At 40.7% G+C, this 14980-nt stretch overlaps 1 protein-coding gene across 1 annotated transcript in view; it reads left to right on the top strand.

Moving 5' to 3' along the window:
- Positions 1 to 1089: 1089 nt before the first annotated feature.
- Positions 1090 to 14980, top strand: part of LOC145433708 (integrin beta-1-B-like) — a 52646-nt gene continuing 38755 nt past the window's right edge. Inside the window, exons 1-3 of the mRNA XM_080310899.1 lie at positions 1090 to 1278; positions 4648 to 4768; positions 10833 to 10990. Coding sequence (XP_080167025.1) covers positions 1200 to 1278; positions 4648 to 4768; positions 10833 to 10990 — 358 coding nt within the window. The 5' untranslated portion in view covers positions 1090 to 1199. The remainder of the gene's footprint in view (positions 1279 to 4647; positions 4769 to 10832; positions 10991 to 14980) is intronic.

Below are 14980 nucleotides of genomic sequence, written 5' to 3'. Positions count from 1 at the left end.
TTTTCCTTTCACATTACCAGTTGGTTGACTAAAACAGGTTCAACTTTCTGACTCATCTCCCGAAATAGCCGCTGGTGCGTTACTTCGTTGCTAAATTACTGTATATCAGTCGATTTTGCCACATATTTAACTGAAATTCTCAAAAAAGAGGACAAAATCCCAAAAAGTGGACATTTGAGCTTCCTCCGAGGACACTTTCAAAAAAGTAAGAAAGAGGACAAATCCTCTTAAAAGAGGACGTATGGTAACCCTAGTAAGTCACCGCTTATACCCGCAGTCGCCAACTCAAAACGGGTCGCGGGCCACTCTTCAAATTTCGTAGAGGACGCGAACCGCATTAATTCAATATCGAGATTGTTGAACAACGATGCTATCGCGTCACCTACTCAACCCTAATGAATTGATATCTCGGCAAATTAGGGGTACCGAGGTTATCTAACGCCTTGACATCTTAATTAAGGATTGCTGCGTGTGTTGATTGATCAGATAGAAGCAGACATGGCGGCGCTGGTATGACAATGCTATTCTCAAATCCACATTGTCATCGTCATTATCGGCGAGCAATGGCTTTGAAGCGACATTGCTGTCGTTAAAATACATTCATTAAATACGATTTGTTCCTTGCAGATGTGGATAAATGGGCGAATGATGTATCGATCCAGCAATCCGGCCCGCCAAGTACTTAATTTTCCTATATCCGGCCCGCCGACTGGAGAAGTTGCCCGCCCCTGACCTAATCGGTTGTCTTCTCTGCGTATGCGTTAGGCGGTTAGACAGTGTCGTAGTGAAAATGTGTAAGCAGCTCTTTTTAAGTATGCTGTAAAAATATGAGATTCAGTTCACATTATTTTCACATGCCCGTTTGCCACGTGATTACAAGATATAAGTCGGAGGTCGGCAAACCGTGTCTGCGGAGTATCATCCTTATTCTGAAAGGCTCTTCGCATTTTCAACGTTGCCAACCCCTGGTCGAGGCGAAGTGATATTCTTCATTTACGCATAAATGCAATTCGCAGATGCAGTTTAGTGTTTCTTTTGAATGGTTGCATATTCTGCGAAAATGTTTTGTCAAATTTACAAGCGTATGTATTCATATTCAATGTTTCCGGTGTGTTTAGAATTACTATTAGAGTATACATTCATACATATACCAGTGCTTTGATAGAAAGTTCCAACTTCCGGCTACGCTTTAATAGAGGATGACACACCACGGCCTCTTACGTGCTGAAAGTGCATTCGTGGTGTGTATGTTTGTACTAGTCGCATCACAAAATACAGGTACGTGTGTATGTATTCATGTTAAGCAGTGTTAGTCGTGTTTGTGGTCGAGACGAATTTGAATCCAAAGTACACCACATGCACCGATATTGGATTCTTATACGTTAGCAATGATTTTGAATGAGCCTTCAACGCAGTGATTCCCAAACTCTGTGCCGCCAGATTCGCAGGTGTGCCGCAACTCTTGGTGGAATTTTGGGAGCGAGCTGTATAGCATTAAAGATAATGCACGCACACAAGCTTGAAAGCGGTCTAAATTTCTCAATACCTAATATATAATCACATATTACCATGTTCATGAAACCAATCATGGCATTGCCAATGAGAAGAGTATAATGTCCGCACCATAATCGGGCTACTATGTCGTGAAGAAATTCTTTGAATCGTTTCAAATCAACTCATAAACGAAAAATCTTGCCGCAAATCATGATCGTTGTCTGGAGTTGAACTTACACGTCACCATACTTCTCAGGATTTGTTGTAAATAAATATTATTGGGCATGAGTATAGGTGAACATGTTTTTCTTTTCGTTTTCATTGAAATTAAAAGCTGTAGCCGATTGACACTGCTTGAAAACGACAAAATGTGGGTACTTTGTTCAACAATTAAATCTCGCTTCAATCGAACATATGTTCGTATAAACCAGTACAGCAATCGCGTTACAACTTGAACAAATTTTTGAGCAACTTTCTTGCAAGTGTGCCACCAGCGTTTTTTAATTTTTATAGTGTGCCACAAGCAAAAAAAGTTTGTGAACCACTGGCTATATCTGGAGAGACCCAGTAACGTGATCGGTATAGGTTACGTATAGAGCAACTCTCTTCTCGTGTGCTCATGGTAAAGTTCTCTTTTTAAATCTTACTTTTAGAGCCTTAGGCGTATCAAACTTTTTGTGCGAAACTAATTCGCGACTTGGCTATGTTAGATGTTCCTTAGTGTTTGGTTGATAATATTCTTTCCGACAAGAACACTTCAATATAACGGGTGCTGCATATTCGGAAACGGCGGTAATGGTTCGAATTTTGTGTCGTGGGCGGCGCTTGGCTCATTTCATTGTAGTAGATGTCAATTGTAGCTGTTCAGTAGGGCTCTTCAAAAATGACATTTTCTCTCAAATCGTACTGGCTACTTCATAAAATTGTTAGGTTACCTAATTTAAGCCTACACACAAAATTTGGTTAAATTCCAGCCAGCAACCGCTTTGCTACAGAAGAAGTAAGATTCTATTTATTATATTAAAATAAATAATAAAAAATTTGAAAATTTTCTGTTCACCCCATGAAAGTGTTAGGCTGTCTATAGAAACGATGCTCGCCAAATTTGGTTAAATTCCAACCAGTGGAAGCGGAGTTATTGCCGTCGAAAAATTTGGATTTGAATAAAATAGTATTTACGGTGACCGATTCTTTGTTTATTTATTATAGTTGTGCTCACCGTAAATACTATTTTATTCAAATCCAAATTTTTCGACGGCAATAACTCCACTTCCACTAGTTGGAATTTAATCAAATTTGGTGAACATCGTGTCTATAGACAGCCTAACACTTTCATGGGGTGAACAGAAAATTTTCAAATTTTTTATTGTTTATTTTTATATAATATATGGAAACTTTCTTCACTTGTAGCAAAGCGGGTACTGGAAGGAATTGAACCAAATTTTGTGTGTAGGCTTGAATTAGGTAACCTAACAATTTTATCAAGTAGCCAGTACGATTTGAGAAAAAAAGTCATTTTTGAAGAGCCCTATTGTACAGACTAAACTTCTTGATGTGGTAATGAGTAGGGATGGTGTGAACGTGAGGTTCACGTTCGCGTTCTGTGTGTGAACCTCGGAAATTTAGAGGTTCGCGTTCACAACAGAACCTTGGTAGGTTCTGCACTGTGAACCTTTTCATATAATACAGTTTTCACTTCAAATTTATTGCATTTCAACTGCGGGACACTATATGCACGGCGCTGGAAGCATAAAAAAGCAATAATAAACGAGCATGTACCTTGGCAATCTCAAAAATTTTAATGGCTTTGTTACAAAAGTTCGCTCGAAATATCTGGCTTTCCGCAATCACACGGCATCACGAAAGAAATACACTACATGTAGTCAGCGAATGATGCTTATTCAACCAATCAATGAAATTGATATCGTTTTCTGATGTAAAATATCAAGCAGGCGTATGGGGTCAATCTTGACTTGATATGTTTAATGTATCATTAAAACCAAATCCGTGCGATTGAGGTGTTGGCTACTGTATAACCTGTTAATGGGGCAATATCGGGGGGAAATATAGAAACCTGTTTTACACTCTGCTCAATATCAATGTAACAGACGCCGAGTGCATTGCACGGTCTGGCCTAGACCGTTCAGTCGTATGCTTATATTCCCTGGCAAAGCGACGGAAGATATTGATTTTATGGGATTATTATAACATAACATCGTTGGGTAATAATTTTCATCAGAACAAGTCACACACAATGTACAATGCGATAAGACACAATGCGATGTCATGAACAGGTAGGAGGATGTCGAACGACACGCATCGGTAGCGATTATTTACTCTAACATCCAACTCGGCCTAGAGTGCCCGATGTCACAGTTCTTTTCTGTGTTGATCTTTTTTGAAGCCGCGGCCCTTGTACTGGGCTTTTTTGTCGCCGTAAGAACGGCAACGGCGGAGGAAGAGGAGCCCAGATAAACCTCCGACGGCAATCGAACCCGGTCCGTCAGATTGGTGGCACCAAACCACTACACTATCTGCCCCGACTACACTATCTCCCCCGACTATATATCATTTGATTGCCTCACTTTATACATTTAGCGACGTTGAAAACGCCAATATGTACTTCAGCATTGTGTCATTATGTGGCCCGAGTCGTTGCTAGGTATCGTGTTCAACTGTACATTAATATAGGCTATTACTTCATTGAAAGATAGGGTTGGAATTAGCAATATGACGTCACGTGACGTCATGAGGTTCACGTTCGCGTTCACACAGAACCTCTCAAAAAGGTTCGCGTTCACACGAACCTGAACCTTTCAGAGGTTCACACCATCCCTAGATGAGCCTATACTGTGAATGTAAACGTGAAAGAGAGTATAGATTAGCAACCAATCGATTGCTACTATACTCATCAAATGAAGCGACCGAAGTCCCACATATGGTCTACCGCACTCATTTGCGCTAAGCTAGGACATGAGACTGAATTTCCTAATATCTCGCCGGTATCGTATATCGTAAGTCGTTTCATCGCTAGGCATTCATGCTGTAGCTGCTAAGATCGAATTGAATCATCAATGTTTTTGTGAATGCGGTACAATTTCGTGGGATGAATTTGTCACAGATTGTCAAACTTAATTGAAACCAATTTAACAGGCGTAAACGACGTGTGCTCGCTCGCCCAAGACTGCAAGGCTTGCATTTTGGCTCATCCAGACTGCGCTTGGTGCAGCAACGCTTTGATCATGGACAGAAAGCCAACGTGTGTCGATTCCAAGTAAGAATAAATGATATCGCGCCAAAAGCTTTGTATAACGGTGTTAAGGAAACTTTTCTATAGTCTTATAAAACTGTTTGAGACGATGCGATAAGAACTTATGACACACCTGGTGTGACCTGAGCCTTTTGAACTCAACATCTATTGGCAAATAAGTTCATATCAGTCATCGCTCATTCTGAAGTCAAGATATTGTCAGGCAGTTGAGATTACGTCTAGAAAAGGAAAGATCTAGAAAACAGTCATATGATGTGTGTGCAAAGACATGAATCCTTAGTGATGTATTTTGTATATAACAGCGGTTCCAAACCTGACCACCGCGCAGATACGTGAAAGTTGTTCTTAGTGTTCTGTTGTTTGTGGTTCCCTTCTTTGGCGTAATGGGAACGTCAGCACTCCGACGAAGAGTCCTCTCCTCCCGGGACAAAATTGTTGGGTTCAATTTTGATTGAGTTATACAAACTAACTGATGTTATAATGACAGGTTTACTAAAGTCATAGTTACACAACCTGCGGTCGTATAAATGAAATATCTGGCCATGAGCATACCTACTAAAACGGTACATAATCAATATTAAATAATTAAGGAATTGGTCACCGTAAATACTATTTTACTGATAATCAAAATTTATCGAAGGCAATAACTCCGCTTCCGCTGGTTGGAATTGAATCAAATTTGGTGAACATCGTTTCTATAGACAAACTAACACTTTCATGGGGTGAACAGAAAATTTTCAAATTTTTTGGTATTTATTTTTAAAATAATAATTACAAACTTTCTTCTCCTGTAGCAATGCGGCTACTGGTTGGAATTGAACCAAATTTGGTGTGTAGGCTTGAATTGGGTAACCTAACAATTTTATCAAGTAGCCAGTACGTCATTCTTGAAGACCCCTACACTACACTCTAAATATGATAAAGAAATTTCAGTCTGTGCTCGTTACTTGGCATGGCGAGACGGGTACTTGCATTCAGAAACGTGTGCCATGGATTTCTAAATCCGCACGCACATTTTTCACATGAACAGTTCACTGTTAAATGCATTTTGAGCAACGGGATTTCGTAAATTCATATTATTGTATGCTTCTCTCGAAATTTCCGACACTTTGCTTCATTGCAGCGTCGCGAGTGTTTATCAGTCTTCAAAGAGTGCCCGTCAACAAAAAGGTGTGGGAACCGATGGTGTATGCCAAGATATGAACCAATGATAGTAGGCCACTTCTCATAAGAGCTAAACTGGTGGAACCGCAAACAGTTTTGTATGCGGGCACAATGATTCGTGTACTCGAATCTGAATCGAATATTAATTTTAATCATTCGAGTCGAGTAGTAAATGACGATTTTTTCGAGTGCTGAATTTATACGCTCCTCGTAACTGAAAGTTTATTTACTAACGAGAATGTTAGTTTTGATAGTACTTTCCACTGAGGAAGCCTTGAAACCTTGATTGGCTGTGTCGCAGCATACGAGACACAGTACAAAGCTACGAACGTTACTGGAAATAGCAGATTTGCGAAGTCATGATCATCTCACAACATTGTCAACAAGTGTAATGAAATCGGTATGGCGAAAAAATACCCAAGTATCTTCAATGTGATGGATAACAGGCATTATGTCCTTTGTGTTGGCATAAAAGGTACATATTTGAACTTTGGCATAGTAGATTCTGTTGTGACGTCATAATGAGTGATACTCGAATACTCGTCTCGACTCGAAGCGTGACACGTGATTCAGAATCGAATCACTCAGGTACTCGATTTTGCCCAGCCCTAATATTTATGACATACCATTGCTACTATTCGAGATAATATTTCAATAGATAATGTTATATGAGGTACTTAAAATATCTATGTACACATTGTACAATGTACAAGTACACATCCGCCTGACGTAGAAGCAAGGTCAATGAATCGTTTAACCACATCACGCATCAGCTGATTTCACCCGGAGCTTTGCTTTGAAACGTGATCACCGTAGCAAGACAACCAGCCAAGCATAAAATGCAGGTCCAGTCCAGCCCATAGCGTATCGCCGATACATCACTCACGTATTGCTGACTATTGTCGAGTGGTGATCTCTATTCAAAGTGTTCAATGTTCATCGATGAACTTATGATGTATCAACCTAACTGATGTTATATTGACAGCAATCGCTGTACGGTACCACGGGGCGAAAGGTCGATTCCAATTATTGTCCATTGGTAGAAAGATTAGGCTCTAGCAAATCTATTAGGTTGCAATCAGATGTGATCAGTAAGGAAATACGCATACTTTTTGGAAGTAGTCAGGAAGTACTCACTGACTGCTTGCACTACCTTACTCGTGAGGTTAAGTTTTTAATTACTTCAACAGTTTTTACATGGAACTGCTTAGTTTTTTCACCTCGGATTTCTCAAAGTAGAAAGCAATCTGGAGATAAGATAGCATCATTTTTGTGTTTGAAATCTCCTCCTCGCCACCATATCCGCGTAAGCCAGGGGTGGGCAACATACGGCCCGCGGGCCGGATCCGGCCCGCGAAGGGGTTTTGTCCGGCCCGCGGCAAGTTTTCTGTCTTACATGATAATGTGGCCCGCGGCCTTAGTATTCAAAGATTCCCTACTACTTGCGTAAACGTCAAATTTTAGTGACTGTATGTTATTATACACATGTATGCGCACTGCGCAGTGAGCGAGGGTGGTGCTTACTCGTAAGTTAGTCGAAGCGAGAAGACTTGCATTATCGGCATTTACGATGTACTCAACCCGAATGTCATTTGTGGTAATCATGGTGTTTGTCAACAACAATGGTCTTTTACACTAGGCCGACATTTCATATTTTTGATTCCGTAACCGTCGACTTGTAGAACGGCACACTTCTAGGCTTTTCTAAGACATCACTTATGCCAGGGGTCGCCAACTCGAAACGGGTCGCGGGCCACTTTGAAATTTCGCAGAGGCCGCGGGCCGCATGAATTCAATATCGAGATAAAATAGGCCACACTGTTGAACAACCACGCTATATCTCATCACCCACTAAACCAGGGTGGCCAACCTGCGGCCGTAGAAGGGAAATTTGTGCGGCCGTGGACAAGTAATTCAATTTTAGCGTATGTGTTGGCGGCCATCGACATGCAATTTGAATTTACAAATTGAGTCTCGATTTTTTGAGAGATCCTAATTAATCTTGAAAATTTCTTCCCGCTGCGCGCGATTCAATGTGACTTCGTTTATCGATTTCAATAGTGGCGCCCTTTGCAATCATAGCCCCACAGTACAGACGTGAACAGCAGAGGAAAATGATGCGCCTCATATAAAAGTACCAACTCGGAGTCTTGTACTCCTCACTTTACGGACAATCTTGATGGTAGGTCAAGAAATAACAGGATGCAATCAAGTGACTAATTATAATTGGCCCACCCGAAGATGCATCATCATTGATATCTTGTCCTAAATTTTCGAAAAATTAAATCTGCAGTTGAATCTGATGACATGGGATGAGAAACAATAGGAAAAATACTATTATTTATGACGAAATACATAGGTGAATCAGGAAATATATTTTCGCGCTTCGTGCGATTATGTACGGCCCATAACACGACCACATTGACCAGTCACCAGTGACCACTCGCGAAGTCGGTGCGTCTAGTATGCCTTTGTGATTAAATAGATAAGTCCGCAGTTCAGCGGAAAAGGACATGGACAGTTTAGCATGTGTAGTGTATGCCTTGATTGCGGCCGTGGCTACATGAGTAGTCGAAATGCGGCCGTGAATGGCAAAAAGGTTGGCCACCCCTGTACTATAGTTTATAAACTCTAATGAAGAGATATCTTGATGAATTTGTGGTACCGGGCTTATCGAACGCCTTCAAATCTTAATTAGGGATTGTACCGTGTTGATCGATCAGAAAGAAGCAAACATGGTGGTGCTTGTATGACAATGCTGTTCTCAAATCCACATTGTCATCGTCACTATTAAAATACATTCATTAAATACGATTTATTCCTTGCGTATGTTGATAAATGGGCGAATAATGTTTCGAGTCAGCAATCCGGCTCGCCAAGTATTTAATTTTCCTATATCCGGCCCGCCGACTGGAGAAGTTGCCCGCCCCTGGCGTAAGCGGTGTCTTACAAAAAGCCTAGAAGTGGGCCGTGCTATAAGTCGGCAGTTACGGAATAAAAATTGAAAATATCGGCCTGGTGTAAATGACCAATGACCATAGTAGTCGACAAACACCATGAATACCACAAACAACATGTTTGAAATCATCATAAGAAACGCGCGCAATAGCCATTGCAGTAACTGCAGACTAGATTTTCAAAGTTGGTGTCTATTTGTAGACTCATTACTCTTCTTGCCTTAGTTGCAAAGCCGCATCTTGCATGTTCAAAAGTAGCCGCCACCAATGAGCGTCAAAATTTTGCGGAACCAAAACCACATTCCAATCGAAATTACAATATGGCATCATCTGCTGTGGAGCTGCCTGCGTTAGCGCACTCAAGTCACTATACCAATACTTCAACAACACGTCCTACGCATGATACCCAGGGGCCCGATTTGGCCAGGTTGTGCGTCCTACAAATCCGTGCTCAAAGGATTCGGTGTCCTAAACATAAGATATGCGGAAACCAGAGATTGCCAAATTTATGTATATCAGTTCCACTGTGATCACTGTCCCGGAAATTTCAATGACTTCTTTTACTTTTCATTCAGTGTGCATTAGGGCTCTTAAAAAATGACTTTTTTTCTCAAATCGTACTGGCTACTTGATAAAATTGTTAGGTTACCTAATTTACGCCTACACACAAAATTTGGTTCAATTCCAGCCAGTAACCGCTTTGGTACAGGAGAAGAAAGTTTATATTTATTATATAAAAATAAATAATAAAAAATTTGAAAATTTTCTGTTCACCCCATGAAAGTGTTAGGCTGTCTATAGAAACGATGCTCACCAAATTTGGTTTAATTCCAACCAGTGGAAGCGGAGTTATTGCCGTCGAAAAATTTGGATTTGAATAAAATAGTATTTACGGTGACCGATTCTTTGTTTATTTATTTTAGTTGTGCTCACCGTAGATACTATTTTATTCAAATCCAAATTTTCGATGGCAATAACTCCGCTTCCACTGGTTGGAATTGAACCAAATTTGGTGAGCATCGTTTCTATAGACAGCCTAACACTTTCATGGGGTAAACAAAAAATTTAAAAAAAATTTATTATTTATTTTTATATAATAAATAGAAACTTACTTCTCCTGTACCAAAGCGGTTACTGGCTGGAATTGAACCAAATTTTGTGTGTAGGCTTAAATTAGTTTTGAAATGATGAAATTTCATAATATACTGAACTGAACCTAAATCTACTTTACTAAACTACTGACCTGAGTAATTCTCAGGCCTTTTATTTTCTATTTCCACTTGAAAGAGTTTTGTCACGTGATGGAATTTGCTACTTCTATTTGTAATCGAGTCCAAATTAACGGCGTTACTTCTACCTCTACCTGCGCAGCAGCACCGCTGACTACATTGACCACCTATGATCAGGTCACATGTCATGTATACATTTGATTCGCACAACACTGACAGCTCAACGACGGACAACAGCCACTGTTGTATATCCATCAATAGCAATATCGGTATACCATTATAAAATCGTCTTCCTGCTAGACACCATACGCTATGTAGTATGTATATGATTCTTTCGGGGCTTACGATATCGTAGGCCCCGTTCGGTTCCATACCGCTACCGAGAAAACAATAACCGATAATGGACATTACCGAGAATTTACACCACCGAGAATGGACACCGCCGAGAATGGACACCAGCGAGAATGGGCATTACCGAGAATCTAATTTACAGCGACGGACGTTGTCGAGAATTTTATACCGGCAATCGACACCGAATGTGGCAACGCCGTGGTGCACATACACACGACCTGTTCATATGCCTAACATGCTTGCATTGCATACATTGAATTCTCGGTAATGTTCATAATTATTCTTGGTGGTGTCCATTCTCGGTAATGATCTTCTCGGTATTGACCGGACACCGTATGATTCTATATTCACGTTTCTTTACGACAGGACGACGACTTATAATTGCTCCGACCCTCTCATCAATCCGCAGAGCTACCACGATAATGTGCAGGATGAAAACTACAGCAACGCCAGCGAATTAACAACAAGTTCACAAGATATCATTCAGATGCGACCGCAAAGGCTAACGGTGAAGTTAAGAAAAGGTAACGTTTCGCCGCCGTACGTAGCTGCATCGAAATGTTTGCGACTGTTATTTTACATTACCTATACAAGAGTGACATTGTAGCTGGGTGACTGACATGGGCATTAAATCAGGGTTACCATATTTTGGAATCGGGAAGGAGGATACTTTTTCAAAATTTTTAGACTTAGAATTGTGGAGTAAAATTCGGAAAATATGGTAAATTTTTCCCGACTTTGTGGTTGATTGACTAAAAAAAACTTTCCTTTTCTTACACACTTTACGTTGTTTGACTAAAAAAAGGTCACTTTCGTTCGTACCACGAATGCCCTATTCAGCGTCATTTATGCCCATCTTGACTCGGATCTGTCCACTATCTTAGCTCTAAAAGCTGTAAAGGAAGACGAATTCCCAAAAAGGAGTATATTTAGGCATCCTCGGAGGACAAATCCTCCTAAAGGAGGACGTGTGGTAACCCTACATTAAATGTTTGAGTGATTATCGACGCAAAATCTAAATATTCCTTTTCCGGAAACTTCCGTTATTGTGGCTTTACTACTGGTGACGGCCACATCAGGTATAGTCTTCAAGCTTGGCATATATTGCAATGGAAGTTGTAAATTATGTGAGTGTGCCAATACAAATGAGAATGCTCGCAAGTTACAAATCATTTGAGGAGCCGTATATGCATGCAGATAAATAGACTGTGAGTTAATATCGCCAAACTTGAACATAGTCACTTGTCAACTTCAATGTTTCCTGTTAGAGCGCGCTGTTTGATCCTAAAATAGACGCGAAAATAGCTACTCTTGAAGATTTTACGTTCCTTGGTAAGATTCTCAATCGGATGATGGTTGGAAAGGACGCCACTGCATGTAGGTTATGCTATATCGTGAAAAGTAACCTACGACTTGTTTTGTGAATGGTGTGTGCATAGAAGACGCTGTCTTGTGCCGTTACAATGAGACTTAGGAAGCGACTATGTATTTGATGGATGAAGTCATGAAGGTGTAATGTATGAGTTGGATTAATCAACCCCAAAAGAGCTTAGTTCCACTGGAAACCATCACCATTCATCGCACGTCTAATACCACGAATGGTAAAACGATTATCAGCATGACTAATGTGCACTACCGGCCATGCTATTGCAATCACTTCTGCTAGGTGTCTTGATATGACCTGTTATTTTAGTAAACACGATGTGAGGTCGGATAGAGAGAGATACGAAGCTATTGTTTACACCTTACGTCTTGTCCGTTTGAAATTGTGCCAACGCCGGAAATCTCGCAGCGGCTGATATGATAGGCCTATTAGTTGACATCATACCTAGGCTCATATCATATGTATATATGGGGACCTTAAGAAATATTTTGATACTGTAATTATCATCCTTCTATCACAGTCAACGTTAGCAGAGTTTGCTACAGTACTCACTGCTCAGAGATAAGCGGATTTAATATTTTTCGGACTCTCATCAAAGTTGAAAACGATTCGAAATTCTACATGCCGAAATTCAAAATACAGATAAAGTTAATTGTGTCTTCTAATCCGATCCGAATCCGGTTAAGATATTGGCTTTTGAAAATCGTTAAATAGACCGTGTGTCCCCGTGACTATATGTGTTTGGGAATAATGTAGCGGTACGTATCTGTAATGTAAACCCGGGCAAAGTGCGTCCCGCGGCCCAGATGCGGTCCGCGGAGCTATTCTGTGCGGCCCGCGAAAAGATTCTCGTAATTCAAAACATAAAACCTACTTTTTATTATTGCTGCGTGGACTAAGACCATAGGCCAGGGGTGTCAAACTCAACCTGCATCGCCGGCCGGATTAAAACCTTCGGATCGCTCGCGGGCCGCACAAGTCAAATGATTCCTCAATATTGCCTCAAAAAACATACCCTTTGTTTTTCATTTGAATACTTTATTATCAAGCCTATATACGACATGGTATATTACAATACGGATCATAGGGGTTCTCTTCTAGCTACACGATCATTCGAAAACGATGGAAATGACAATAATTCGATGACGCGGTTGAATACAGTTATACAGTAGCTCTGGCGATGATATATATAAATTGTTACATTATTATGCCGCCTTTGTTTCAGTCGTATACTGGCGTCAGCCCTGCGTGTGCGTTGTGAGGAATACAAGAGCGGACCATATATACCAGTGTAACTAATATATTCTCCACGTAACCTGCATATAATGGTTTCGCATTGGCGTTTTCGCTTCTGTGAATAACTAGTTTTGGGTCCATCTTTCCATAAAACTCTGAACTCTGTCCGCACTTTTTTGCCTTCTCGGAATTGGGTGTCAATGTGAGCGACTTATTTCTAAAGGTGACTATATAGTGAAGCCACAACACCGCAGTCGGATGGTTATAATGTGGCCTATGAACATAAACATACTCTTCATTTGCTGTCGTGAGGGGTTATTTAATGGCAGTATTTCTTACTATCGCAATCTCAACATTTATTAGAAATCTGCTCGATACAACAATCATTTTTCAATCTACTCAAGATTGCTTCGCGGTCCGTATATTTGACACCCCTGCCATAGGCTGTATAAATTGTCCAAATTTAGTTTATTTTCAATCCTGCCCATTAATATACCACGCAGCCTACGCACCTCGCATGCGTAATCTGGATTCAAAACAAAGTCAAAGTCGTAAATTATGTCGTAGCGATCAACGTCACAAGAATTCGCCAGACATTTGTTGGCATTGTCACACCAGTGGCTCTCAAACTGGGGGCGTGCCCGCCTTGGGGGGGGGGGTGAAAGCATCTGAAAGAGGTCGCAAAGCCGCGGTCAACTGAAATAGATTTTCGCGCTATGCACGATTTACCTTTAATTCATAGTTGTTGCTTTGTGTACAGTGCGAATTTCGTATTTGAGAATTCTCTCATTAGCAGTCGTAACTTTCCATGCCCTCAAACTATGCGTTGGGATTACCAGCATTCTGGTTTCATTTTGTGATATGATGATAAGGTGATGCGGAATTTTTCACTATCATAAAAAGAGGGATGTCAAAAAAGTTTGAGAACCACTACATTGCACGGTCCGTGCTTCAAATTGTTACGTGATGCGTTTCCGGAACCCTCATTCGTAAAACAAGTCAATCGGTGCACGTGATTACTATGAGTCATCGTCCCCCATAAAGGGTGAACGGGCATGTCAAAAAAAGAAAGCCGAAATCTGAAATTCAAAGACGGTTCGGAGCAATAAATATTTGTTCACTGAAGTCAAGGGTAAACCGGTCTTTTAGCAGGGTTGTAACCAAGTCACAAAGCTCCGAGTCACAAGTCAATCTCACTTTTATGGTTTTGACTCGAGTCAAGTCGAGTCTTTTTCAATTCACCACCAAGTCAAGTCCGAGTCCAAGTCATCGAGCAGAGGTTCGAGTCCGAGTCATGATATTATGACTCGAGTCCGAGTCCAAGTCATTGTGTTGACTGCTCAGTTTCTAGTTAAAGTCTCGTTAAACCCACTTTTATGGCTCTGATTGGTGATATCGAATGGTTGGCAATTATATTATACTAATTTTCCTCACTTTTAACAGTTTCGGGCCGCATTTTCAAGTACCAGTACCAATATACGAAATCCCAATAGGGTGGTTACTTTACTGTTTTTCGAAGTGACAATGAAATGTCGGTCTTGGGCGTCTGATTCTCGAGTCATATGACTTGGTTCGAGTCATGCGCAATGACTCGAGTCCAAGTCGAGTCAATGCACAGATTGGTTCGAGTCGAGTCGAGTCATTTCCGTATTTTGAGAAAATGACTCGAGTCAAGTCGAGTCATCAGAAAATCGTGAGTCGAGTCTGACTCGAGTCGAGTCATGACTCGAGTCATTACAACCCTGTCTTTTAGTAGTTAGTGCCGATCAGGTCGTAGTGTTTAAGGAGTATAATTGAAGTTGGTTTGATGACAAAAACACGAAGACATGCACACTCTGTCATAGGAGGGCGATTTGAGAAAAAATGTAAGCTTCGCTCCACAACAAGGCTATTT

This window comes from Botryllus schlosseri, chromosome 1 (genome assembly GCF_051294905.1).
Source record: "Botryllus schlosseri isolate E-star chromosome 1, Bs_hap1, whole genome shotgun sequence".
NCBI lineage: Eukaryota > Metazoa > Chordata > Ascidiacea > Stolidobranchia > Styelidae > Botryllus > Botryllus schlosseri.
This window is presented reverse-complemented; position numbering and strand designations above follow the sequence as displayed.